The sequence below is a fragment of the Habropoda laboriosa genome, unplaced genomic scaffold (assembly GCF_001263275.1).
Source record: "Habropoda laboriosa isolate 0110345459 unplaced genomic scaffold, ASM126327v1 scaffold2, whole genome shotgun sequence".
NCBI classification, from domain to species: domain Eukaryota; kingdom Metazoa; phylum Arthropoda; class Insecta; order Hymenoptera; family Apidae; genus Habropoda; species Habropoda laboriosa.
This window is the reverse complement of record NW_017100190.1, coordinates 1,251,270-1,278,865: the sequence shown is the minus strand read 5'-3', so window position 1 is coordinate 1,278,865 and position 27,596 is coordinate 1,251,270. Positions and strand designations below refer to the sequence as shown.

The 27,596-nt window shown below is 45.5% G+C and overlaps 1 protein-coding gene across 1 annotated transcript; it reads left to right on the top strand.

Annotated features, from left to right (window-relative positions):
• Positions 1–1,069: 1,069 nt before the first annotated feature.
• Positions 1,070–27,498, top strand: LOC108579850 (sodium/potassium/calcium exchanger Nckx30C-like). The gene is made up of 3 exons (XM_017943471.1): positions 1,070–2,105; positions 11,306–11,329; positions 27,346–27,498. The coding sequence occupies exons 1-3, from the start codon at positions 1,200–1,202 to the stop codon at positions 27,496–27,498; spliced, it is 1,083 nt and encodes a 360-aa protein (XP_017798960.1). The 5' UTR covers positions 1,070–1,199.
• Positions 27,499–27,596: the final 98 nt, after the last annotated feature.

Below are 27,596 nucleotides of genomic sequence, written 5' to 3'. Positions count from 1 at the left end.
TGGAAAAGGTGGCGATGGTGGGAGGAAGTAGAGAGAAAGGAACGGAACGATGGAACAGGGTTGTTCCAGTGTGCAGCGGGCGGGCATCGCGGCGGGGGCGCCGTTCTGCTGCTCCTGTTTATCCATCCAGGGTTATATGCACCATCCACCGCATCCTAGCGACCACGACGGCGACGACGACGAGGACGAGGACGAGGACGGTGACGACGACGACGACCACGACGACGAAGACGAAGACGACGGCGACGACGGCGACGACGCCGCCGGGAAGCAGGAGGAAGGAGAAGGAACAGGATATCCGGCGACATCGTTCGCGTCGAAGAGCAGAGAGTGACTCTTAACGACCAAAGAGAGAGTATCTGTTATTACCGTTAGTACCACAGTAGAGAGTTTTTAGTTAGAGATAGTATACGATAGCACGCGTCTTTCGGGTTCGGTTTCCCCATCGGCGTTCATCGTTATTATTCGGTCGTGACGGGTGTCGTTACGCCAGTGACTTTGTTTTGATCGAAAGAAAGGACGACAACGCGAATCTTGGAGACGTAGAAACGAGGGAGAGAGAGAGAGAGAGGGTGAGGGAGAGAGGGACAAAGGAAGGAAGACGAGTGAAACGAAAACAGAGACTGCGCGAAGAATAAAATAGTGTTTCCGGGGGGATCGAGAGACGGATCAAGACAAAGAAGACAAAAGGGAGGTAGCGAGAGGAAGAGTAAGGAGACATAGAGGAGTAGCGTGGTTGGGAGAGGAGGTTGTAATAATAAAGAAGAATAATAAGAGAGAGAGAGAGAGAGAGGAATAATAAGAGTGAAAGGTAGGTCGACTCGCCGGAGGGAGCCATCGAAGGTGGAGGAGCATGCGAGAGCTGCTCCTCGGTGTTCCAACATGACCCAGCCTTAGTAGGGTACCTCTGCTGGCGTACACCCTCCGCGCCGCGACACGATACGACACGCAGAAGGAGGTGGTGGTGGTGGAGGTGGTGGTGGTGGAGGAAGCGGAGGTGGAGGAGGAGGTGGTTGTGGTGGTGGCGAGAGGAGCGGTGGTGGGGGCGGCGGAGGCGGTGGACGGGGGGCTGGAGGAGGACGGAGAAGAAGAAGACGAAGGAGGAGAAGGAGGAGGAGGACGTCGGAGGACTCGCTAACGACGACGGCGAACGTCCTCGAGGGTGCGAGATACCAGCACCAGCAACACCACCGACGACGATGATCGTGACAGGCGGCGAACGGCGTACATGCTGTTGGAGGAGGAGGCGGCGATTCGCGGCGGTTGCGGCACTGGCCTCCGTTCTACTTGGCCTGACGATCGGTCCCGTACCGACCCAAGGACACAGGCCAGCGCCGAACAATCCGATCATTCTTCAGACAAGCACCAGTACGACAACTACACCTTACTCGGTGCATTCGGTGAACGGTACAAGTGACAACAATAACAATGAGTTGGACGTACACGCGGACGACGGATACAACAGTACCATTCATCATCACCATCACAAGAAGGTCGGGGGTAACATGACCGAGGAGAAAGCGCCCCTCTTCCCGGAAGATCTGTTCACCATCCATCAACGTAGACGCGGTGCCGTGATACTTCACGTAATCGGTGTGGTGTACATGTTCGTCGCATTGGCGATCGTCTGCGACGAATTCTTCGTACCGTCGCTGGACGTTATCATCGAGAAACTGGAGATCGCCGACGACGTTGCGGGTGCTACGTTCATGGCGGCCGGCGGTTCGGCCCCGGAACTCTTTACATCGATAATCGGCGTGTTCGTGTCGTTCGACGACGTCGGTATCGGCACCATCGTCGGATCCGCCGTCTTCAACATCCTCTTCGTGATCGGCATGTGCGCTATATTCTCGCGTACCGTGCTCTCTCTCACATGGTGGCCTCTGTTCCGAGACTGCACATTTTACAGCGCCAGTCTCATCACCCTGATCTGTTTCTTCCGTGATAACTACATACACTGGTACGAGGCCCTCGTACTCTTCGGTTTCTACCTGGCGTATGTCAGCTTCATGAAATGGAACCAACCGATGGAGAAGCTCGTCAAGAGAATACTCTACAGGAACAAGGTGACCCGGGTTAGGTCTACCGATCAGCTCATGCCCTCGGTATGTACGCTCTTTATATTCACTTTAAGTCACGTTAATTTTATGCACACGAAAACAAGCAAAGCAAAGCAAAGCAAAAAGGAAACCGCGATACGTGCTCTTTCTCAAAAAGGACAGATCGCCTAACCTAAACTTCAACTCTTCCAACCTTCTTCTTATACGTGTCCCCTCCCCTCCACACCCTCCTTCTTTTTTTTATTCACCGCGTTACATCGATCTAACGACTGTTTGAACCGCGTTACACCGTCTCAGTTTCGTCCTAAGGGAAACCGTCGCGTGACTTGGCTTACTCGCACGGCTACTCGTGGGCGGTGTTTTGTCTCGTTGACGGACATTGCCACATTCGCTTTCTTATCGTCCCTTACACCTTTTCTTTCTCTTCTCCATCCTTCTCAGGGATATCACCGTTGGAGCAACGAGGTCGCGACATTGGCCACGTTCACCTTTTCCATTCCATTCTCCCTATCTTCTGATTGCTTTTAATCGAACGATTGCGCCGATCTTCTCTATAGACCGCGGGATATATATACTCCTCTTTCTCTCTCTGTGTACTTTAGTTAATAGAATAGGATTTGCGAACGGGCCATTTTATTACTCGAACATCGACCAACGGTTTTACCACTGTTCCATCGATTCTTCCGTTCCTACGACTCTTCTGCTCTCAATTGGGCCAAAGAATCGGGTGTACTTGTGTAATTTTCCCCCCTTTTCTCCACGCTTTCGAGTGGCGGAAAAGTTGATGGAAAAGAGAGGAGTTGTGCTAGGTTTAGCGAATGGAAACGCTTGGCCCGGATCGTCGCCACGCGCTCTTGATATCCGCACTTGGCGCAAGGTCGATCTTGATGAATAAATTCAAGCGAAAGATCCCGATGCGCCACAAGATGGTCCAATTACGCGTGTTGCACCCACTCGCGCGCTTAATTAGTGCACTTACCGCGCGTACCTGCAACGCAATTGGAGAATCGCGGTCTCTGTCGCGGAAAAACGAGCATAATTGACGATTTCGTTTCGCTACACTTTCCTCCACGTTAAAGACGAACGATTTAATCTGCCGTTGGTGTAACCCTTCTCGAACATCTTCGATCTATCTAAATAGATATCTCGTCGAAGACTGTTTCCTCTTTTCGAACGATAGAAAAATTGAACAAGTTCGAAAAAACGAAACGTGTTTAGTCAAGTCCAGTTTCTTTCAGTTAGAGAAGACGAAGTGTCGTGAATAATGAATCGGTTCAGTCTACAACTGTACTTTGCGAGTTCTAATTAAACTTTCTTATACATACTCTCTTTACTCGAGCATTTTCAACGATGCACGCTCGATTAGGTGCATTATACGCGTGGAAAAAAAAGGCGCTCGGACGATTGGACGGCGAACAGTGGAATTTATGGTTCAATCGGCGGGCACGTAAACGCGAATAAATCAATTGTCCGAATTGAATTTTCCGCGGCCGATTAATTTACGCTCGCGAAGGACGGAATTTTGATTTATCCGGGGAACGTTTCGACTATACCTGAACTACGATCGATTTCACCTGTGCGAAATCGATGGAAACACCGTCTCGACACAGTTAAAGGGGGAAAATTGGTTATCGAAAGCGCGTGTCTCGCGGAGGAACGCGGAAAACGTTTTTTAATTCCCTTCCTCCTTGAAACGCATCGATTGATCGTCCCTGAAAATACCTGTATCCTCGAACGATCGCGCTCACTCGAGTCTGTATTTTATTACTCGCGTAAAAGTGTCCAGAGCAGAGATTGAGAACCTGCGGCCTTTTAAGGTTTATCGCGTCAATTATGTATCTTTATCGTCTACAAATTTTCACGTCCTAACAGCTGAAGTTCTAATAAAAATGTAATATCCTAATATCGATATTTATATATATTTATACTTATAGAATGTCGAGAAAATTTGTAAATATAAAGAATAGTTGAAGAAGATTCTCCCAACTCTGGTCTAGCGTTTTCTCTCGATGAAAAGAAGGAACAACGATAGGAACCGTGTATCGAGGATAAATATCGGTCGAATCCATCGGAGATTTTCGTACTCGTCAATTGAAACGCGTTCCATGGTGTCTGAAAATTAGGCCAGTTGATCCTGTCCATGTACGGATCTTCGTGCCACTTTTTCGCGACCCGATTGACTATGGACGCGGAAGATGGCCGGAAAACTAGAGTCGAACGTGGGCCAGGAATAGGAAGGCTGAGTGCTCACGATCTATCCATAGTGTTTGCACGATTATGCAACATGAAAGAAGGATTCTCAATTAGGGGATGCGAGCGAGATCAGCCGTAATCGATACTACTCTCCCCGGCTTCTATTATCGTTCCGTGCACGGTGAAACTGGCGGAAAGCGCACCGCGTTCATAATGAAAAGCGTTGCATAATATTTCGCCGACGCGATTACGTTTTCATAATGGCGAGACCGTGGCCTGTGGAGAGTGTAAAAAAATTTTTTTTGCCGCGCGTTAGAAAGATGGATCGCCCCGCGGCCACTGTCGCAATGCTAATTGCGTTATCAAGATCGTGCCCGATAAAAAGCGACCCCTCCGTGAAACAATTCACTGTCGTGAGACAGTGCAGTTATTCTTGACTCGTTTTTAAAAAGTCAGTCACACGATTCCACCGGGGAATTATTGAATTATCGCGAGTACGGTCGTTTTATCGCCAATTAAAACGGTTCGTTTGTTAACATTTTTATATTGTTTTATTTTACGTTTTATTTTATAGGAACGATATAGACGAATAGGTGAAATTCTTCCGGTTAAAACGAGCCCAAACACGACCATATTCGGACTACGTTCAACTAAAAGCGTTGTACCGGGTGTGCTTTGATTTTCGAAGCGAGTTTTGAAAAAGTGTCCGAATTAGGTCGTGTTTGTACTCGTTTTCATCGTGAGAACCTCACCTATTCCTGTGTACCATTTTCGTTACGATAGTACGAACAATGAAGTGAACACAGTGCTCAACTTTGCTGTCAGAAATGGTGTTACTCTGATGCAGGACGACGGGCTCTTTGTCTTTATCAGAAAGTGTCGTTCAGATCGTGTTAATTGCGCGTTGTCGGTTTATCCTGCGTTGCTGTTCTCTCGCTTCGTTAATATCGTGGAATGTTGAAACGCCGCTGTCAATCAGACACAACATCGCGGGCGTGAAATATAATTCTCTTATTGACACTGATTAGTGATTGGTGAAAACGGATGGTCGGGCACGCTAATGACTGCATAATTGTATGCAGATAGAGCCGCTGATCGGAATTTATGCTGCCGCAGGATATAATTCCATTACGAAAATTGTGCCACGCCTCCCTTTATTTATATTCCCTAGAATAATTTCACCCCCCTCCCCCCACAATTTTGTTCGTTGCAAACGAAACACGGATTACCGTGTTTGTCTCCGCGTATCAAAAATTTCACCGAGTAATACCCGAACAGTTCCAATAGTCGCTATCTGAATGTAAACCGTCCAAGGATCGCTGCAAAATGTTTACTTAGGACTAGGGAAACAATACGCAGGATGTTTCGAGAGGCACGCGCGAATTTCCATTCGAATTGCAAAGCTGTTGTAACCTTTGAAGTGCACCGTAACCATTGTCGATACGTACCGAATATTATCGAAACGGGCATAAATATCGTACACATTTGATTTAATTCTACACGACAGAAAAAAAAAGAAGAAAAATCGTCATCCGTACTCAAAGTTCAGCTTCAATGTACATTGCAAAAAGGTTAGGTCATAAAGAACGTCGCGATAGAGTACACGGTGGAAGCAATCGAGAGATTAAAGCGTTTAATTAATATAGGGGGTGCTCGAGGATCTGCGAAATTCGCGTTCTCGCGAGAGGTTTCTGCACAGACGACACGGGGATCGAATAAGTGTGGAAAAGAAAGGTTCACCGAGAGCTGCTTCCTCTCGTCATCTTTTACTCTTCCCACTTCCATTTCCATCTTTTCCCAATGGTCGTGGCCGTCGTCGCCGCCGCCGCCACTGGTGCTTCTCTGCTTTCTCGTGAAATCTTCCTCCTCGGGGAAGTTACGGCATTGCAGTGTGCAGGAGGCCCTCCACCCATCGTTGAATCGATTCGACAGAGGCCCTTCTCCACGCTTAACCTCGCCGTGACGATATACAACCAACCGAGCTCGTGCACACTCCTCTCTCTCTCCTTCCTCCTCTTTTACGTTACATAAAACGTATGTACGTTACGCCGATCAAATGCACGCTCGAGTTACCAGCAATCTGCCTACAAAACCCGATTGACCGGACGGAAATCCTAAAGTGTTTTCGAGAGTGTGCCGTGGTAAACGGAGGGGATGCTAATGATATAATTAACTCTCGCCTCTTGTTTGTCCGAGTGACGACGCTTACTCCCCGGGAACACGCGAATCTGCCCGGTTCAAAAAAAAGAATCCTAGATGCAATCTTTAACCTCTTCTGTCAACGTTCACTTCAGTCGACATGTGCTCTTTCAGATTTTTATAATTTTCTCATTTCTCAATCGGTTGGAATTCAGAGTTCATTTTCGCCTCGTAAGACCACGTATCGCATTGAAATGTCTGGTATATCGGATAGGTTAAGGGTTCGTTATAACTTCCTGGAGAAGCGATCCAGTTCGCGGCGGATTCCTAATTAATGAGTCGGAAAGAGAGAAATCGTAGGAATCGCAGGCTGGCGAATGATGAATTACTTAGCGCGTCTCTTTTTATTCATGAACCAGCGGCAATTTCCGGGAGAAAGCGAGGCAGCATCGGATTCAATCTGACGTGTAAACGCTTAAAGGCGGAATGAGCTGTGAAATTTTCGAGGGTACTTAAACACCGGGTGCGTGGCAGAAGGAGGCAGGATCCTTGAAAGGAGGACGGGGGGGTTTCCGGCGCGCGAGAATATGGAAATGGAGGGCGCGGCCTCTGAGATGACGCGAGGCTATTTAAATTCCTGCGACGATTCGTGGACATTTGTGATTCTGATACGGTGCGTCTGAGAATTATCGCGACAATACGTACACACTGTGCGTGACTTCTTCGGAAAGAGAGGAGAATTACAGCGGTTCGAGATGCCGGATAAGTTTGCTCTCGAAACAAGATCCTCGGGAGTGTTTCTCTTCGAGGGAGAATTCGATAGTAAGGAGTTTGGCTGAAGACTATAGACAACTATACACCGGTCGAGATTTTCAAATACAGACTTCGGGTCACTAGACTTCTACGATTCTTCTCTCTCTCCGCAAATGAAGTTGGAAAGTAGCGAAAGAGATTTTTTTTCCAGAGAAATTGCTTCGAGATTAATAGCACACGTCTGCTGTCGACGTTCTTATTATTCGACCGTTATTACTCTTAGATCGTTTAGATTCGTCTATAACGCGTTGTACAGGTTGGTTCACTTTCGACAACTTCGTTTCTCGATTTCGAAGTGAAAGAACCCATCAGACTGCTGCAAGGTTTCATTTATCCTCTAATTAGGGATACCTGTCGCTCGGAATTAAGCGTAACTTTTGATTAGATTCTCTTCGGAAGTAATGCCCCGCGGAATTATGGTTCGTTCCGTTTTATACGGTGTATACAATTAAAGCGGGCGTAATTAGGAGAACAATCTTCCACCGGCAATTGTTTCCTTCTGCTGCCGGGGCAAAAAAAAAGGGAAAATTAAAAAAAAGAAAGAACGATACGTACGCTTACCTAGTTAGATTGTTAGACGAATTGTTCGGTGGAGAAAAAGAAGAGAGAAAGAAAAATTAGGGAAAATTGTTTCAATCCGAACCACCACCGCCTGTTTTTCTTTTCCTTTTTTTTTCCCCTCTTTTTCGCTCTCTATCCCAGGAAGGGGAAAAAAGTATTTTCGTCTGCTAACGATAATGCGCGGCCGAGATTCTTTTGTTGAAATATCGATTCGCGGCTTGGAAATTCGTCCCGTTACCTTGACCAATGACATTTCCGCGCTTTTTGAGAAAAGGATGCATTTTCGGTGCATATTCCTCTCTCTCTCTCTCTATTTCCCTCGGCAGAGCTTTTTCTCGCTTTCTCTCTTTGCTTGGAAAAACGATCCTCGTATGAATGCGCGTACAACAATCGATCGGTACCCAGTTCGCAATAATTGACCCGGCCGTACCGAATTCTCGCGATTCGTTCGCTGGTTTTTATGAAAGGAAGCAGGTCGAAGAAAAAGGACGAGGAGGTGAAAACCGAGAGGGAGGGCGGAGTGGAAGAAGAAAAAATATTTATGCGTCCCTCTTCCTCCCGAGGTAGTCACGGTTGTTTCGTTCTCGATCGCACGGCGACTCTCGAGAACGTGAAAGGTCGGGTACGTTAAATCCAACGATAATTCGCCGCGAGATGATAACTTCGATTCGGTGTGTCGTCTGATCGGAAACTATCGTTATTAGCGTTACTGCGAGATGGACAGGTAGCTGGACGTGTGAAAGGACGAACAGTGGGATGAAATTAAGAATGTATAGTCAGTGGAAGAAATATTGCCAAGTCGTAGATTAAGCCTTTGCGCTCCAAGCATTTCTCGATAAGATTAATAGTGAAACTTTTAAAAATCTAAAAAATTTAATCTTAATTTCCATTATTTTGCTAATACAAAAATACCGGAATTTTACGTATTAAAGTTCTCCATGTCGCCATAACAGCGCCATTGGAGTGCAAAGGGTTGAAGAATTAATTGATGCGCTAAAAAAGTTTCTTACTATGAACCGTTTCCTCGATACCTTACAATACTATTTTATGCAGATTAAAATAAAAAATATTAACATCAGGGTCGAACGAGGAATTTTTCGTTTTTTTGCAAATGATACACTAATATTCACCATTTTCCCTTTTCTCCTAATAGAGGCCTCAGGTCCTTATCTCCTCAGGTTTCTGTCGATTTCCTTATCTACGCTGTATTTCTTCCATCGACTGTACCAATTAAGACGCAACCTGTTAACTATATCAAAAGCAAAATCCCCAATTATCTTAGATTCTAAAACGACGACAGAGAATTCAGGTGAGCTTTCTATCGCAGATGTCGACTGAAAAGATTAGGGTAATTAGTATCTTGGAACGAGAGATCCGGTGAAATCGTTCGTCGAAGCTTCTTCCTTCCCAATCGAAGTCGACTTTTCATCCCAGTTCTTCCTCTCTGCATTTACACACACACACGCGCGCGTAATCGGAACGCGATGCTCTCGCAAAGTCCACAACTTTTCCTAATTAAATTTCGCGCATTGTCATAGTTGGAGCGGTTTTGTCTGGCGCGTGCATACACCTACACACAGAGGGAAATTGCGTTCGAATCAAGCTCGTTTCGGTCCTTTTGTCGTCCGTCCCAGCCGTAACTAACTTGTCGTCGCGCAAAAATGATCGACCTCGAAGGGGGTGGTTCGTCGCGTTCCGCCGGTTTAAACGAATCGCTTCTCCAACGACGAATATAACCAACCTCCTCTCTACGCGTCTTCCATATACCCCGATGTACACGTACATATATCCCTCGAGCAGGTTTTTGCTGGACGTGGAAACATGCAATTAAGGAATTCTCCGTTCTCGTTAAGAGGCGGAAGAAGCACGAAAACTTGGAGCGAAACCTTCTCGCCTCGGATTTGCTAGTGTAATCTGGTCGTCGAAACGTTTAACTACACTCGAAAACGTTCGTGTATCTTTTTTTTTTATGTTTTATTTTTAACTGTTTTAACAGGGTTAAGGATTAGGCTGAATTCGGCTAGGTGTTTAAATATACGTGCTCACGCGAGCATTAGAATTCACGATTTCACTTCATCTTTACTTTGTCCTGTTTTTAACAACAGTCGAAGCGTTGTAATTAAAATGATTCCATTTTTTTCTTCTGTCAACGGTTGCTGCATCTCCGAGTTCATTAGGTTCACTGGTTATCTCGAGAGCGTCTCCTAACGTTCTATACCGATCCAATCTACCTGGACAGCGTTGACTTCTTTGCTCCTAATCATCCCTACTTCGGAAGCTCTCCGTCCACTCGATATCTCAATTTACATTCCCCCTTTTTCCATCCGCCCTTAACGGTTAATAACAGCGCTGCTTCCGTTAACAGCAACGTGAATAAGTAAATAAAACGTTCTCTCCCTGCGCTCCTTTTTCCCTCCGCCCTGCGATATCCTCCTCTGCCACCCGGTGGGAGTTGCTTTTCCTTGACGAAACGCCAGCTTCGTGTGCTACCTGGAATTTGATCGCGTGAGCAATCTCGAATTCTCGTGTTTACCGCGTTTTCCCTGCGTTCTTCGAAACGAAACTCGGTCTTGTGCTAATAGAAAACTCCCTCGTCGTCGTCGTACCTAACCGGAACGGAGTTTGAAAAGTTGACGAGCGGTTGAAAGGACGAGACAGAAAAAATCGCAGCCGTGCGAGATAGGTTTGTTCAGATTGGAACGTTGCGACGAGGAAAGCACGTTAAATCGCGGCAGTATCGCGGGAGTTCGTTTTCAATTACCAGCCAGGCCCAGCAAGCGAGCACCGAAATTACACTATCGATCAGAATCGAACACCTCAGAACAGCACGCGACCAATCATCCTGCCTCATAATTACTACAGAGCCGAGCACTTGTTGTCGAAGGGAGCCTCTCTCCCCTCAGCTTCTCTCCTTCGTTCCCTTGCGTAGCTTGCGAGATGTCGCGACGATGCAAGAAAAAAAGGAAATAATGAAATAAATAGAAAAAGAAAAGGAGAAAAAAAGATAAAGAAACAAACTGCATTGGGGAAACGAGATGTCGTCGTATCGATCGAAGGTCGCAATTATTTGCACGGCTGAAAGTAAGTTTCAAGGATTTCGCTTCTTTTTTTCCTCTTCTTTCCTCTCACTCACTCTTCTTCTTCTACTTCTTTATACACCACTTCTTCCGTTCTTCTTTTTCTCCCTTTCTTCTTCTCGTCCCACCCCGTTTTGTTCGCTAATTAAGCTGCGCGACCTTCGACCAGGCTTACGACGCTGCCTACTTACACTCGTATCTCTCCTAACGCATAATTTCTCTCTTTCTCTCTCTCTATATCTCTCTCTGTCTCTCTGTTTTCTCTGTCCATGTTTCTTATATATGTGCACAATTCGATGTGAATACGCTTTCGCGAGCACTGCATTGTCGTGTGAACTGTGTGTACGCGCGCAAGCGCGCCGCCGCCGCCGCTTGCGAGATCACGAGATCCATCTTTACGAAAACAATTACTCGATTGTCGTTACCTGTGATTGATTGTAACTGGGTGTTTCTTGCTTGCAGCACCAGAGCGCCGCCCAGGCATTGGTGAGTCGCATGTCTCTATCTCTTTTTTCTCTCTCTCTCTCTCTCTTCTTTCTCTCTCTCTGTCTCTACCTGCCTCTCTCTATATCTATATCTTATCCCTGCGTTTATCATTCACGATCACGTTAACATGTGTTACTGTACGACACGGCTGCTGAACTTACCACTCTCTCTCTCTCTCTCTAATAGAGACGAAATATCTCCTCTCTGTTCCGAGTAAACGAGGGAGGATCTCTTTGACGTGCACGTGTATACGTACGTAAGTTCAGCAGTGGTGGCAACGATCGACGCGATGCATGATTCTGTGTCTCGTACATTGCAACGTCATGTGCCTCTCTGATCGATGTATTTATCCATGACAGGATCAAACGGAGCTGCGTGTTCCAGAAGTCAAGCAGACCCGACGAGTTGCGTTTGTCCGTCGGGCGTACGCCAAAGGGATGCCTGACTTTTGGGGCATGAATCGCGTGAAATGGTAGTTGACCCATAGACAACCACGAATTTCACTAGTTCTAATTACGTATCATCGTGTTCCAGTAAATTAATTCCGATTAGATTCATCACGAAATGTAGTCGATATTGTGTTATAGTTGGAAATTTCATTATTAGAAATAGAAGTTAAAAGTGTTGCGGCGGTAATTCCCACGCTCCGCCGCTAGAGGGACGGAGTAACGTTATCCTTTCTCGCTAGTTCTCACTAGACCTCCTCTTTCTACGTACAGGGTGTCCTAGTTGTTTCGGATCGAACTTCGTCGGTGTATTCTAGGGGTAATGGTGAGAAGAAAATGTCGTATGAACATAGGTGGTGGTTCGAAGCTTCGTTAAAAAGTTGTAGCAGAAATACGTAGCGAACTTGCGGTTGCTATGATACAGGACAAGGATGACACTAGGAAATGTTACACTCGGCACCTTGAACTAACTCTGATTGTAAACACAGCTTGCATAAACAGACTAGATGTACGTATCACCGATTTATTCCTATTTTGTATCATAACCTCACTTTTCTTACCGTTTCCTTAGTATTTCGTATTTATCGTTGTAACTTTTTAACGAAGCTTCAAACGACCTACGTTTATAGAACATTTTCTTCTCACCTGTACCCATAGAACACACCGACGAAGTTTGATCCGAAACAATTCGGGACACCCTGTATATATGTACAATTTGTAACCTAAGGCACGCATCTTTCTTCCCCCTTTCCTTCTCCGCCTGTTTACTTCCTCGTTCCTCGGCCAAACCGCCATAGTATTTCATCATTGTGTAATAATAACGTTTAACCTTTCAGTTAATTTCTAATAATAAAATATTCTTCTAATAATCTATACGTATAAAATAAAACGGTTGATCCACGAACGGTGGTATACCGATATACCACTTAACGGTTGTCGATGGGTTAAATACACGTAACACTGATGGGATGAATTGAAGCGAATGGAATGGAAGTTTTGAAGGATTTCAAGGTATCCGGAGGAATGAAAATGGGAAAAGTAAAGCGGAATTATGGGAGGATTACAAATATCGGAGGGCGGAGAGAATCGTCCGGGGGTGTTTTCAACCCTCGATCACTATTCTTCGACCCGGCGCAGTTTCTGATCTATCTACGTTCTCATCGAGCACCCTCGCTCGTTTAGGATGCACCGGTTCAGCCGAGTTGGTCGTCTCGCGCATCACAAGTGGCAGCTGCGACAAAAAAGAATCGTTTATCCACGCCCTCAACCCCGTTTCCGCATAATAGATACGTGGACACGTACACATACGCAGCATCCACCCCGCTCTTCGACACAACTACTACCCGCGTGTAGAACGTGTGTAAGAAAGGAGAACAAGTGAAAAAGAAAAAATGAGAAGAAAATTTCTTCGTTCGATAACTGTACACACATTCGTCGTAGCTACACGGTAAGTACGAGAACAGTTCGAAAACCACTTTCGATCCCTTACGAAAAGGTGGATCGATCCAAGTGATTCTTTTTTTTCCTTCTGAATACGAAAGAGACTCGACTGCGATACGTATCGAAATAATGCAACGATTTATGCGGTTGCAGAGCAGAGGCTGCATCGGTATTTTCCTCTTTGATTAGCTCCGGCGTATCGAGACGGCAGTCCCGACTGAATTAATCAGTATCGATTCCGGTCTTTCTTTGCCACTCTCGCTTAGTCCCTACGCTACTGGGTACTCTTGCAATTCTATTTGTACGATCTTGGATGTTTCGAGGAGTTGTCGATAATCCATCCCGATAATTCTTCTTATTATTGTTACTGTCAACAGCGTATTTTATTATTTCCAATTGTTTCGAGTTCTCGTGCAGAGGTTGTACCTTTTCTTTTTCCCTCGTTTCGCGAAACAGAGTGATTTTTTCCGTGTTAACCTTTATCGATCGGGTCACGATCGACCTAGTTTTCGAGCGGGATAAATCAAGCCGCACGAAGAAAGGAACTTCCCGATAAGATTTGCGCGAATTCAGCCGAGACTGTTGTCCTTTGTCGCATATTCTATATGAGAAAAGTTGCGGCGAGTGATTTTCCACACGGAAGGGGTTGATGGTGAAGAGGAGGAAGGAGTAGGGTTGGTTATGGGAAACTGGGTCGTGAGTAAAAGTTGTGTAATTGCGCCTCTATCGGTTCCGATAGCCGATTTCAAAGCGAGATTCTCGTTCTCGCCGGTTTCGCAGTCCGAAGTGCTCCCTATTTGACGTAAAGTTCTTCTTCCTCCTCCTCCTTTGCAGACCTTTCTTTCTACTTCGACGGAGAGTGAGAGAGCGTGTGGCTTACTCTTGAATCTAAATAACGCTTGGTAGCCTCGTTGCTGGCGATAAACCGTATTATCACGGCTCGCTGAGACGTTTTCGAGGTGGAGGAAGGATCGTAATCGAGCTCGAGCCGAAGTTACAACTCTCCTTTCCAACTACGTACCACATTCCTTCGAATTATTTCACCTATTTTCGCTTCTCTTCGAACGTGTATGTAGATTTTCCAGCGATCGTAGAACGGGTTGGGGTTCGTGTCAAGGTGAAACCAGTGAAAATTTATTTCCCTCCGGAGAGGTTCACCTTCTCCACACCGTTTCCACGTCTTTCAATTCCTTCTTGCTTCGCTCGATCGCCCATTCTCTCTCTCTCTCTCTCTCTCTCTCTTGACTTTTTATCCAGCTGTTCGAACAACGTGGTAGCTTCGTGTTCGTTAATTTCCACCGAGTACGTCTTCGTTTCTATTCTTGCCTGTATACGTAATTTCAAGTTAGTATCTCGGTTGTATCGCGTAACCTCTGTACCGTGTCTCACCTGCAATATCATCGTTTTAAACTACGTGTATTAGGTAATTGCGTGTAGAGATTGTTTGATCGAAATACAGCAAACTGGACAACAAAGGGGGAGACAATCGCACGATTCTGGACATTTCGGCCGTGGAATTCGACGCGGCAGTGCCCGCTTAATTAGATTTCCCCTACGGGCCACCGTAGACACACACAGACACGTAGTGTGTATTGAACGGAACAAAAGAAATCACTTCACGGTCAGAGCTATGATACGAAGGTGTGTGTAATCAAAGCGGAGACAGTATAGCCCGCATAAATGTCCACGAAATCCCTGCTCCCTGTCGCCGTTATTATCATTTATAAGCGGTCTGTTCACCAGGAACCATGGTATATTTATTACCGTGCACAGAGTCACTGTTCCGCTATCGTTTCACGAGATATCGATTATAGACCGCAGTATTATCCGCGGGATAAAAGTTTCGCTTGCCATTCGTCGCTCCACTTTCAGTTCCTCTCTCTCTCTCTCTCTGGTTCTGCTAAGAACCTGCGATAAAACACCACCGTTGAGTCTGTGTTTCGATAACGTTTTCTTCTCGCTTGATCTACTCGCGCGTTAAAAAAGCACACAAACGAGAAGGCAAAAGAAATGACAAATAGTGGTGGATGCTGCAATTTCCTTAAAGTGTAAAGTGGGTGGAAATGTACGTACGAGAGAGAGATGACGGGGTGTATGACTGATTTCAGCGTTGCGTAGAGTTTGAGAAAGCAGAAACGAGAAAAAGAGCCTAAAGGGAGAGTGTAAATAGAGTTGGGCCAGGGATAAAGGGTACAGGGAGAGTTGATAGCGATGAATCAAAGCCAGTAGCAAGCTGGACGATCGTTTATTTACGAATATTCCGGCAACCCTTGGTCCGAGTGCATGCGAGGCCCGCGATGCACGTTAATGCACACATCTCTCTCTCTCTCTCTCTATCTGTTCTATCTCTTTATCTCTCTCTCCTTCTCTCTGCTCGATGCTTTAATATTAGCCGCTGTTCCATTCATGCCACAAAGAGGCTTTCCGATTCATTGGCATCCACTGGACCCACAACCTTTGTCCTGTTAACGGTGTCACGAGCAGCCTCGCATTTTAGATTATACGTATGTATGTATGTATCGGGCACTCTTGCCACGAATTATCGTTGCTCCTCGTTCTTGTCGAATAGTCTTGATTGGGATCGAATTTGAATTTTATGGAGGACTTGGATGAGAGCGTGGGTCAGTCTTTCGTGGCTTTCGGTGAAGATTTATGGTGGACTCTGTGTTTCGTCAATTCTAAGTTGTTTCCGGCGTGGAAGGTCTTTTTAGGAAGCTCTTTCAAACTATGATTTTCATCAATTTCCAATTATTTTTATTGCGGAAGATTTGTCGAAGATTCTACTCTGCTTTTTACGGCGATGTTTCGAATTTATCTCTGCGAATTTGCAAATGATTTTCATCAATAGTCAATTTCAAGTTATTTCTCTTATGGAAGATTTGTCCAAAATTCTACTCTGTTTTTTACGGCGATGTTTCGAATTTATCTCTGCGAATTTGTAAATGATTTTCATCAATGGTCAGTTTCGAATTATTTTTGTCATGGAAGATTAGTTCAAAATTCTACTATTCTTTATGACGATATTTGGAATTCTATCCGTGTGATTTTGCAAGTGATTTTCATCAAGAGTCAATTTCAAGTTATTTCTCTTGTGGAAGATTTGTCCAAAATTCTACTGTTTTTCACGCCTATATTCCAAATTTATTTCTGCGATTCTGCAAATGATTCTCATCGATAGGCGAAAGTACTCTTCATTCGAACGGATTTTCCATCGTTCTCTTTAACGACCACCAAACAACTACGAACTTTTTTTTCCATCGTGTCCTAATTGATTCCCTCTCTCTCTCTCTCTCTGTCTGTACTTGGTGTCGGAGCAATTCGTAGCAGAATGTAGCTTACTTTTCGCTGTTTGACCCACTTCCCCGTTCACACAGTCGAGGAAAAATATTTTAAGCGGGCCGCGCGCGCGTTCCTCCAATTACGTCAATCTAATCTTCGAAACAAAGGATCTGCGAGACAGCCTGAAGAATACCCTTGTACAACGTTCATCCAACGACATCTGTCACAGCCACACCGTCAGATTCGTCCATGTTTTATTCCATTTTATTCACATATTCCTCCACGTCCACGATCACGCTTGGTCAATTTCAAGTTTCGAACCGCTCGTCGCTTCGTCGACCCTACAAAAGTCTCTCTCTCCGTTCGAAGGTCTCCGTTGGAGAACTTCAAGGACTGATTCGATCCTGTTGAAGCGGGGTTTAACCGGTCGTTAAATCGAAGGCATAAATAGCGTGGCAAACATCGAGATACAGTACGTAGTAGGCACGGCCTTAATCTCTCAAGGGCTCGTGTGCTCGAGGATCGGAATCGCGGCGAGACGTGCTGCTTTCCCTTTAGGCTTCGTGAAAAACGAAGTTAGGCGTCGAGGAAGCGTAGATGTATTCATTCTATGTAGGAATTATTCGAGAAACGAGAGGATGATTGCTTGAAAGAGCGAAGAATCGATGAAAACAAGGAGGAGGATCCATTTTTTGGCTATTCTGATTTTTGAAGATCTACGAATGTTTTTTATAGTAGAATTCAGGTTTGTACTTAGAAATAGGGGAAGAAATGGAGGCTATTGTCACTCAAAATAGCGAATAATAGAGAAAGATTACAATTTTTTGGCTATTGCGATTTTTAGAGATCTACGAACGTGTTTTTTATGGTAGAATTCAGGTTTGTACTTAGAAATAGGAAAAGAAATGGGGGCTATTGTCGTTTAAAACGAAGGATGAAAAAAGAGTAAAAATTTGCATCGTACGCTATTGGAGGCTATTGTCACTCAAAATGGCGAATAATGGAGAAAGATTAAAATTTTCGGGCTATTGCGATTTTTAGAGATCTACGAACGTGTTTTTTATGGTAGAATTCAGGTTTGTACTTAGAAATAGGAAAAGAAATGGGGGCTATTGTCGTTTAAAACGAAGGATGGAAAAAGAGTAAAAATTTGCATCGTACGCTATCTTTCTGCTACATTAATACACTTTCTAAGTGACAATTAACTCGTTCGTTATCAGCGTGACATGCGTGACGCCTCAATTCTCGCGACAGATCGACATTATCCACGTGCGATCGTATTAAATATTTCCGTATATAATGCACACGTATCCACAAGTGCATAACATAAAACAAACAAAAATAATACGAAGGCTGGACGGTAGCTTGAAGCTTCGACAGAGCTGCGGTAGCAAGCATACTAATTCCATAATGCCTACACAATCGTTATAAGTCCAACATTTAAACTTCGTTCTCCCCTGCATTTTTCAAATCTCGTCGAAGCAATTCTCATCTTCTGTTCGTCAGCCAGCTTCCAAACCGTGAAGCGTGAAAAGTTCAGGTATCCCTGGACGAGAAGGAGAGAAGCAGTTGTTTCTGCTTTGGCTGTTGTTTATAAGTGGAGGCAAATATTCCGAAATAGCCACCAAGGGGATTGTTTTCATCGTCCGGTTTCGTTCGTCCCTCGAAAAACAAGAAGAAAAAAAAGAGAAAAACACGGAGGATTGTTTTAGAGAGGGTTAGGGGGGCGGCAACGGGGTGGAAAGTTTGTTTGTTCCGTCGCGAACGACGTCGTCGTCCTTGGCGTGGGCCTGTGTAGCAAAAGATGTCGGTAACAATCGAGTGGCGAGCTCGCTCACCATTGTTCGAATGTGACGAAGAAACGAGTTCAGAATGAATCCGGGGGCTCACTTGGCCTACTCGCCGCATTTCCCTAACGGTGCACTCTTGAAATATTGCCAGCTACGATAAACGCCTACGCTCCTAACGTTCAATGCCTGCCGCTTCATCCCTGCCGCGTTTTCCGCTTCGAGCGGGCTGTGTGCACGCGTGAAAAGCGGGTAGAGACGGCTGGAGAGAGAGAACGAAAGAAAGATGGAAGGAGAGAAGGTGTGTGTATCGCGTGCGAAAGCGGACTCAGAATGGCCGTTTTATCCGCTCGAAACTCGGCCTAGGTCTATCCTTTTAACACACTCTCTCTCTCTCTCCTCTCGTTCCTGCTTGAGCATCGCGTCACGTTGACGTATCGACAGTGGAACGCACGCCTCGAAACTTTTCCTCGTCGTGTCCCCTGATTCTTCTCGCTCCCTATTCCCGCGAGTCGCCGTCAATTCCATTCATTCTCCGCGGAGGAATTTAGGATTCGCGGTAATTGGAATAGTCCTGGGGAGGAAATTTTCTTATTAAGCGAAACTGGGATGAATGCAGGGCTAAAATTATCGGTTGTACATGTACGTATATAACTGTTATTTACCACATATTTCACGGTACATCGTTCTTCTCCCTCCTCTTTCTTTTCTCTTCTGGTGAATGGTAGACTTCAAGTGTAATTAACTATAATGCTCTTACCGATAACGGGCCATTAATTGCTTCCTCACCCAGCGGGAAACTCTTCGAAGCCTTTTCTCTTCTCTTCCCACGGTTCTTTTTACACTCTTTTAAACCACGTTAAACCACTAAGCAAATAGACGAATCGCTGTACGCTATTGTACACGTACCTACACCGTAGAAGCTGCGAATAAATAAATTCCATCAACTCTTCGATTCACCCGGTTGAATCGTTGGATTCTAATCGTTCGACAGTTGGCCTACGTACCATCTAATTTCGCATTTTCCTCCCGGTTCACGTGGTCCCGTCTTCTTTATTTTATCCAGAATTTCGAGGGCGTTCCTCGTTTCTCAGCTTATCCCCTCGTCAGCCGAGTCTCGCACAGAAACGCGTGCACACACGAGGAGCGTTAATTGCGGACGGAGACTCGTCCCGACTCGTTTGTCCGTCAACCGTTCCCTCCGTTTTTCCTCCCTTTTTGTACCGCTGCTTTCTTTCTTCTTTCCTTCACTTTTTCCCCTCCGCGAAGAAGAATCTGGGCTAAGGTCAGGGTACCTGACGTTTGCAGGGCACGTGAGCGTGCTGGATATGCTCTGCTGGCACGAAAACTCCGCGCGGGAAAACGCTCGTAAAACCAGCGCTGACGTTTCCTACGAAACGGTACACAAGAGGTTCGAAACACTCTCGAAGAGCTGTAAATTCACCCGTGGCACGCGCCACTCTCTCGAACGTTTCCGGCTTTATAATTAACAGGTTTATAATGTCGTTGATTTATTTCCGTGGCACGCGTACACACGTGTGTACGTATATACCGACGATTTCTCCACGGTGAACGCGAGAGAGTTTCGCGAGAGCGTGTCCCCGTTAACAGAACTTGAGAATTGTTTCCCGCGGGGGGCGGGGCTAAATTCAATTATCCCCCCGGATTGGCTGACGCAGCTCGCGCCCAACGATCGTACTGGTTCGTTCGATCCGATGGTGTTTCGGTGCTATCGCTAAAAAGTTGACGCGTCGACGTTTCGTACGAACAATTCCACCGGGCCGTAGTTTCACCGTGAATTAAACAACAGCCAGTCAGCGTCCATTCGGCGAAATGTCTTGAACTCGGGAGAGCGGTCGAGGGAGTGTGTAAAGGTTAGGTTAGGTTTTCTGTGTTTTTTCTTTTTCACTTTCTTCGGAGTGATTCGAATTTTCTGTTTGGACGCTGGTAATCAACCCTTGGAATGCTGTTCGCTCGATGAATAATGTGTACCTGTTTAGAGTAAACGGTGTATGTACAACTATCGATGTAATTCTTCAAAAGATTCTTCAACGTAATACATACCCAGGTCTTTATTCCGAGTGATTCAAATTTTCTATTTAGAGGCTCGTAATTAACCCTTGAAATTGTAGTGTGTTTGTCGAATCGTCTCGAGATTTGGAAAAACGAGCGGATCATACAGAGAAACAGGGGAGTAAAACAGTAGAACCGCGTTGTTATTGATATCTGAGAGTGCGTGAGAATTTATTGCGAGATACAATAAGAGACCGTTGATCAGATTATCATTATTCCTTTTTTACGTGTGTTAATAGTTATTATGAAATTATTGTTATGAAATATATTGCTATTGAACTTATTATCACGTGTTATGCAACCACAGAAATGCGATGCATTCGATAAATAATATATATGCAAGTATCGATGTAATCGGTTAGCCTTCAAAGGGTTAAGAAGCTCCGAAAGTTTCTCTGAGAATTCTACAACAAATACCCAGCTCTCTTTCTTCCGAGTGATTCGAATTTTCTATTTAGATGCTCGTAATTAACTCTTAAAATGTTTTCTGCTCGATAAATAATATACACTCAATTATCGATGCAATCATTTAGCCTTGAAAGAGTTAACCCCTTAACATATGGCAACTTGTCGGACTCGCGACAGAGATTCTGGCGAAGATGCGAGAAAAATAGTTATATTAGTAAGAAAAATTCATTGTAATCCTAATTTTCGCTTGAATTGTAAGACCGAGGATTGCTAAATGTAATTAATCTGTGACAGATTAGTTTTTGTTACCTGATACAGTACTAAAACAGAAAATGGCTGACGCTTAGATGCACGGTCAGAAAAGAAATCATAGGTTAAGGGGTTAAAAAGCTCCAAAAGTTTCTCCAACAAAGTAATACCCGGCTCCTTCTTCCAAGTGATTCGAATTTTCTGTTTAGACACTAGTAATCAACCCTTAAAATGCTATTTCTTCGATAAATAATGTATACAGAATTATCGATACAATCGTTTAGCCTCGAAAGGGTTAAAAAGTCTCGAAAAATTCTCTCTCCCTTAGCTCTCTCTAAAAAGTCGCGGAATAATCCGAACTTACGTGAACGTGTACGAATCTGAAAGGACAATTAAATTATTGGGAAATTGGATAGGCGAAGCACGTGAGGGTGCAACAATCGAGCTAACTCGTATAAATTTGTCAGCCGTTCAAGTAAGCTGCTTAGCTCTTATTCGCTTGGCTTAACACGCAACCCCCCGAGTGCAGCTCGAGTCTCGACGCGGTGGCAGCCGGTTCGACGTGCCTCCGGTCCCCTTCTACCGCCACATTGCAATTAAGTATACCAATTTCTCGTTTTTTTTTTCCCATCCATCCACCTCCTCCTCCCTCGCTGCCTGCCTGTAAAGGGATCGGCTAAAAAACAAACGCCACGCCCATTCCCGTGACACAGCATCCGCCTGTGTTGATCGAGGGGGTTGATTTTCGTATTCGAATGAACGCGACGCGTCGCGATACGTCTGTCGAATATTATTCCGCTCTATTTATCACTCTTCGATTCTCTGCCCGTTCATGCGTACCTCTATCTATCTCTCTACATATACATATACATATTCGTGTGTATATTTTTATATATATATATATCTGTGTGTGTAGGGTCGTTTTGTCTCCCGACAGCAGCGTAGTCGGTCGCGTTTTATTTTGCCGGAACGTTTGCTCGCAATCTTCCCAGTCACATCGATATTTTCGCGAGCAAATACACTCGGTCAGAATTTACGACAGCGGCGAAGAAGAAGAAGAAGGAGAGCGGAAGAACGTTTGTACCAGTTTCGTTCTAGAAAGGTGGAAAGAGAGGAAGGATGGATTTTCGAGACTGCTCTCTCTCTCTCTCTCTCTCTCTCTCTTCCTTCTCATCCTCTAGAATCCTCCGAATGGAAGCAGCCTGCGGCGGATATAACGATCGCAATAAAACGCAACGATAACGACGAGGCTGGCCACGGCGTTTCGCGCGAGAAACCCTAGCAATCTGGCTGAATAAGAGTGCATTTAACGAGTTTTTACACACTGACCCGTTTTTCCACGATTTCCTCGTTTGCAGCGAAGAAACGTCGTTGATAAATACTTCACTCTCTGTCCTCCTTACAATCTTTCCTCGTTCGATCCTCTTGGAAACCAGATCTCCACCTGATACCCGCATTTTTCCGCGGTTTTCGTATTCTGCAGACGCGGAAATATGTAGATACGAGTAGTCTCACCGGTTCCTTCTTTCCCCCCTTTTTTTTGGCCACGATTCCCCGGAGGCTCTCAACACTCGACCCACTATTCCATCTCGAGGTCCTTTAACCTGACCAAACTCGCGGGATTTTTAACAACCGGAGCAAACGCCGCCGCAGGAACAGTCAGCGGGAATCGAAGGACGTCTCTCCGCGAGTTGGCAGCGATCGTGCGAGAAGCTTCTCCTGTCGAAAGCAGTCGAGTACTGTCTGCCTGCCTTCCAATTTTTTCTCTCCTGTATCGTCGAAACTGCGATCGCAATCTTCAGGATCCACAGCGCCACTTCTCCACCCTATACAATCGTGAGAACGAGAAGAAAGTTTACCGAGGCAACATCGTCCTCTCAGACGCAACGGAACTCTTGTTAAATCAACAGAACTTCTGGTTGAGTGCACTTTTTTCGGGAAAAGTGGCCGCTCCGAACGAACGCCACCCCATCCTACTTTCCTCTACTTCTTTCGCTCGCTTCTCCGTTATGATTACGAAAGTTACCAGGTTCAGCTGACGCGGCCTCGAGAATATCGCGAAACTGCCGAGGAAACGGTGAAATAATTCGTCCACGCGAGACTCGTAACCCGTGGTTCGTTTAATCGCCCCGTTTCCGGTTAACTTGCCACTCGTACGTCGTTTAAACGTTACGTCTCGAAGGAGAAACTCACGGCACACCAGTCGTACTATAGATACAAAAGGAAATTGTTGTTGAGAGATACGCGAATTTACGACGAACGATTATATCGTTCACGGTTAACCGCGAATTCGCTCCGAAAGAAATTTAATATTCCGGTTGCGCGCTCGCGGGGCCAGAGTAAACGCGGCGTTATTGATTTCCAAACGAGTCACATCTTTCGGGGGCACAAATACCGTCATTAAAATATACACAGTGTATCAATAGGAATTACCGTTGCGAGTAACAATTGGACCGGGGCTTTGCGAACGGAACGAACGAATTTTCCGAATCGAACGTACCTTTTTCCCCATCCTTCCGTTCTTTTATTCTGGAATACGTTTTTTTTAAGGATCTGCTTTTTGTCCAATTTTCCTGCGTCGTTGATAGCGTTAACGAAACACTCGTTGAAGCCGTTTGACGAGTAATCAGGCTCGTCAATCTGTACACTTTCCGTCCGCGATTTCGTTAGTCGCATGGTTTGAAGTGAGCCCTCTGGAATATTCGTATGAAGGGTTACGCGCGCGGTCCTCTCAGTCCATCCCGCTAATTACAAAGTTCATTACCTCGACGACGTGATACGACAACCACCGGTGCAAACACACACCTATGTCCTCGCGCGTGTGTATACACGTATACTCTGGTATCTCTGGCGGGTGAAGCTGGTGTTTAAGCTAGCGTTCGCAGCTTCAGCTTCGTGACAATCTGCGCCTATCCGTATCATCACCAGGTAGCCGCTATCAATCCGACCTCCATCAACGTCGAAACCGTTCCAATCCCCGTAGCTCGCCGCGAATCACCGTTTGCAAAATAGTCTCACGCGAGACAGTTTCCTCTGTTTAGAAAAAGGATCACCGATGTACGTGAATGTCGAATAATTCTCTTTAACCCTTTCGCGACGGCGGAACTAGCCATCAGTGCGCCACTAACGAACACCATACGCATTAAGAGTGTCTCGCGTTTTTTCAAATCTTAGAGGATTTCGTTGGAACAGCAGAGGACTTAAGAATGTATCGGATAAAGGGAATATCGAGGCCTTGTTCTGTATTTCAAAATAAATCTTCACTTTGAGTTGTCGAGGCGACGCGCTTAGTGGATGCCGGATATAACCGGCGCTAGTCGCGGAAGTGCAGTTTCCTCTCTCTCTCTCTCTCTCTTGTTCAGTTGCATCGTACGAGATATACCAGTGATGGCGAACCTGTGTCAGAATCGTTAATTCGGAGCTGAACCATAGCGAGTCCGTGATCGTACAAGGTCGTAAGCTAGGTTTTTCCCAATTTTGACACACCGAGCTCGAAAGGTTCGCCATCGCTGATATATACGGTGCATGTTGGAAAATTGAAACTTCGAAATTGTCGAGAGCATATAGACGAGCGGAGGATGGGACTTTAACTCGGTTGGAAAAATTCGGTTCTGAACGGCAGGTTCGTTAACGAGCTCTCCCAAGCCCGTCTGACGGTGCTTAAGTGGAGCTTCCGGCTCGGCGACGCATTAAAATTTAAGACCGCGGGTTCCCTCTAACTTTGCTCGTCGATCGGCTCGCGTCAAACTTTCCTGCCAGACGATATTTATGAGCCACCGTGGCAGTACCTTGTCTTGAAACTTATAAAATCAACCTGTCCAAACCTAGAACTACAATCGTGGTCCTTAAAATTCCTCGAATTAGAAAATGTTAGAACGAGAAGATTGAACTCACCGCTGTCGCGAAACGAACGATGTGTTTCCCGATATCTGAAGTAATACCTGAATTGGCTGGGAAGGAGTTAACGTAATCTCTGCGCAAAAGGTTCGAGAGAGAGGAAGAGAGACGGTAATTATTTTTCGATATCTACAATTTAGGAGAATTTTTCCAAGTTCTCCGGATTCGAACTCTTCGATCTTCAGGATCCACAGCGCGTCGCAGTCAAGCTGTCTTTCTCGCTTTCTTCTATTTCCATACGGATCTTCTCTTCTAAATCTACCGGAAAAGTAACTTCAGAATTGCCTGAGAACGAACTAACGTAATCTCGATGCAAAATTTTCAAGAGATAGGAAGAGACGTAGCAATTATTTTTCGAGGTCCACAATTTAGGGGAGGGAGATTTTCAAGTCCTCCAGAGTAAGGTTTCAGGATTCGAACTCACGATCTTCAGGATTCACAGCGCCACTTCTCGCTTTCTCCTATTTCCCTTCTAAATCTTTTACAAAGGTAATTTCAGAATTGGCTGGGAAGCAAAACTCAATGCAAAGGGTTTAAGAGAGAAGGAGAGATACAGTATTTTAGGAAAGTTTCTCCAAGTCCTCCAGAGAAGGAACGTCCTTTCAGGATCCACAGCGTCACTTGATCAGTGAAAAAAGGATCTCCTCCAAATCTACCACAAAACTAACGTCAAAATCACCCAAGAACGAAGAGAAGACGCAACACAAAGACGTTGAAGCCAGAATAAGTGTCTAACTAGAGAAAGAAAGAGAGACAAGACGCAGTGCGACGTCGCGGAATTACCGAGCATCCAGCTTACGCGTCGCGTACACGCTGCATCGTTACCTCGCGTCGAGGAGCGTGCGCGTCTGACTCTCTTCGATTCCATGCAAATGTAGCCGTGGAGAACGCAACCCTCGGCGAATTGGTAAACACCCCGCGTCGATATTGTGCCTCGTAACAAGTACATGAGGGAAGTTGGGTTAATACGGGCCGCAACTCCAACGATCTTCACCTTGAAGGAAATTCCTTCGAGGAACGAATAAAGGATGTACATACATACATACACACGTACACGCCGAAATATCCAGGCGAATTTTGCATTCATGCGAGAGCACGGTTTTTCAACGGCGCCTCCCTTCGTCTCTTGGGTATTTCCCCCTCCCCTCCTCCACTCCATACCTACCGAAATTACTTTTTGTCGCGTCAACGTGTCGCACTCAACGTTCGAGCCTCTGGTTTATTCAGCCCTGGGGCGCCTCTCGAGGAAGATACCTTTCGCAAACAACGAGGTTTATCGGGTAACGCGACCGAGAATCCTCGTACGGGTTGCTTCTATTTGTTGGTAAACGACGATGGAACGAGATGGTTAGGGGAGAGTCGGCGAAATCATACTGTTCGGATAAACGAACGAAAAGGGGGTGTGCGTTGTGGAACGTGACGGAAGGAACCCTCTCGCGACGAGTGGGGACACGTGTGATGGAAATTGATCCGAATTTGATAGATCGACGAGAGCTTCTTTGAGAAAAGAATTCCGCCCCGAAGAACACGTTCGACTCTCTTCTGTATCTACGCTTCTTCAACTCAGACGTAATTCGTTCGATTAAGAAAGGATAATCAGCGGATGAGACCGATGGAGACGAAGTGTCCGCGTCCACAATTTCGTCCTTCGCTCCGACTGCTCCACGGTGGAGCGCGTGGCGTCGGTTCATTTGCATCTAAACGAAAGGAGGAGGATGCAGAGATACGCGAACGGGTACCAAGTCCGGAAGCGACCTGAAAAGTAGGAAAGTCCACCTTAAAGTTTCATGCAAGGTGGATTTCGCAAGCTCCCGAATGGAGAGTGGGAAAGAAAGGAGGAGAAAGAGAAAAGAGAGGAAACGGAAAAGGAGGAATATAGGAGAGAGATCGAGACGCTCGAGCTGGTTCGCGCATAAATCTCCGCTTTTCGAGGTCTCGATTAACCAGCGGAACGCTGATCGGTTTCAAACGGGATGCACAACGATACAGAGCTGCTCTTAGTCGTCCAACGTCGTTAACACGATTACTGGACAACGACCACGCGGAAGCACTTTCCACGGCTGAACGGAGAGAACGATTGTTACAGACGAGAGCGGTCTGAGGAATATATTTATATGTAGGTAAATGTATGCGTGAGATAAGAACGATTTTGCTTGGTAGAATTCAGCGATAATCGTATCTATTCTAGACGTAGCACAATTCTATGTACATATGTATATTCACAAATCAAATTAGGCGCTCCATTTTTCTCACACAACGGACACCTCTTATTCCGTACACGTGCGACTTTAATCGAAGCTATTAATCGTAATCACGCGCGTCACTCTTTTACCAAAAAACATTTTCTCTCTGTCTCTTGCATATCAACGTTAACACCAAAGACGAATCAATTATTAATTCCGGTTTTATGTCGGTTTACGGATTTTTTCTCTGACAGCTCCAAAACACGACGTTTGATCAATCTACAGAGGGAGGATCCCTAGACGAACCGGAAGTGTCGTTCGACCAGGTACGATTCTCCCTTTCCCTCTTAGGCTTCGTAGAAGTCTTTGCAAAAACACTGGGGGTGGAAGGGTTAATAAACCTATAGAAAAGCATCAGTAGCGAAAAAAAAGGCATAAATCGAATAAATAAATATAAATAAATAACTAGAGATACATAAATGAGCGAACAGAAGATAGCGAAAAA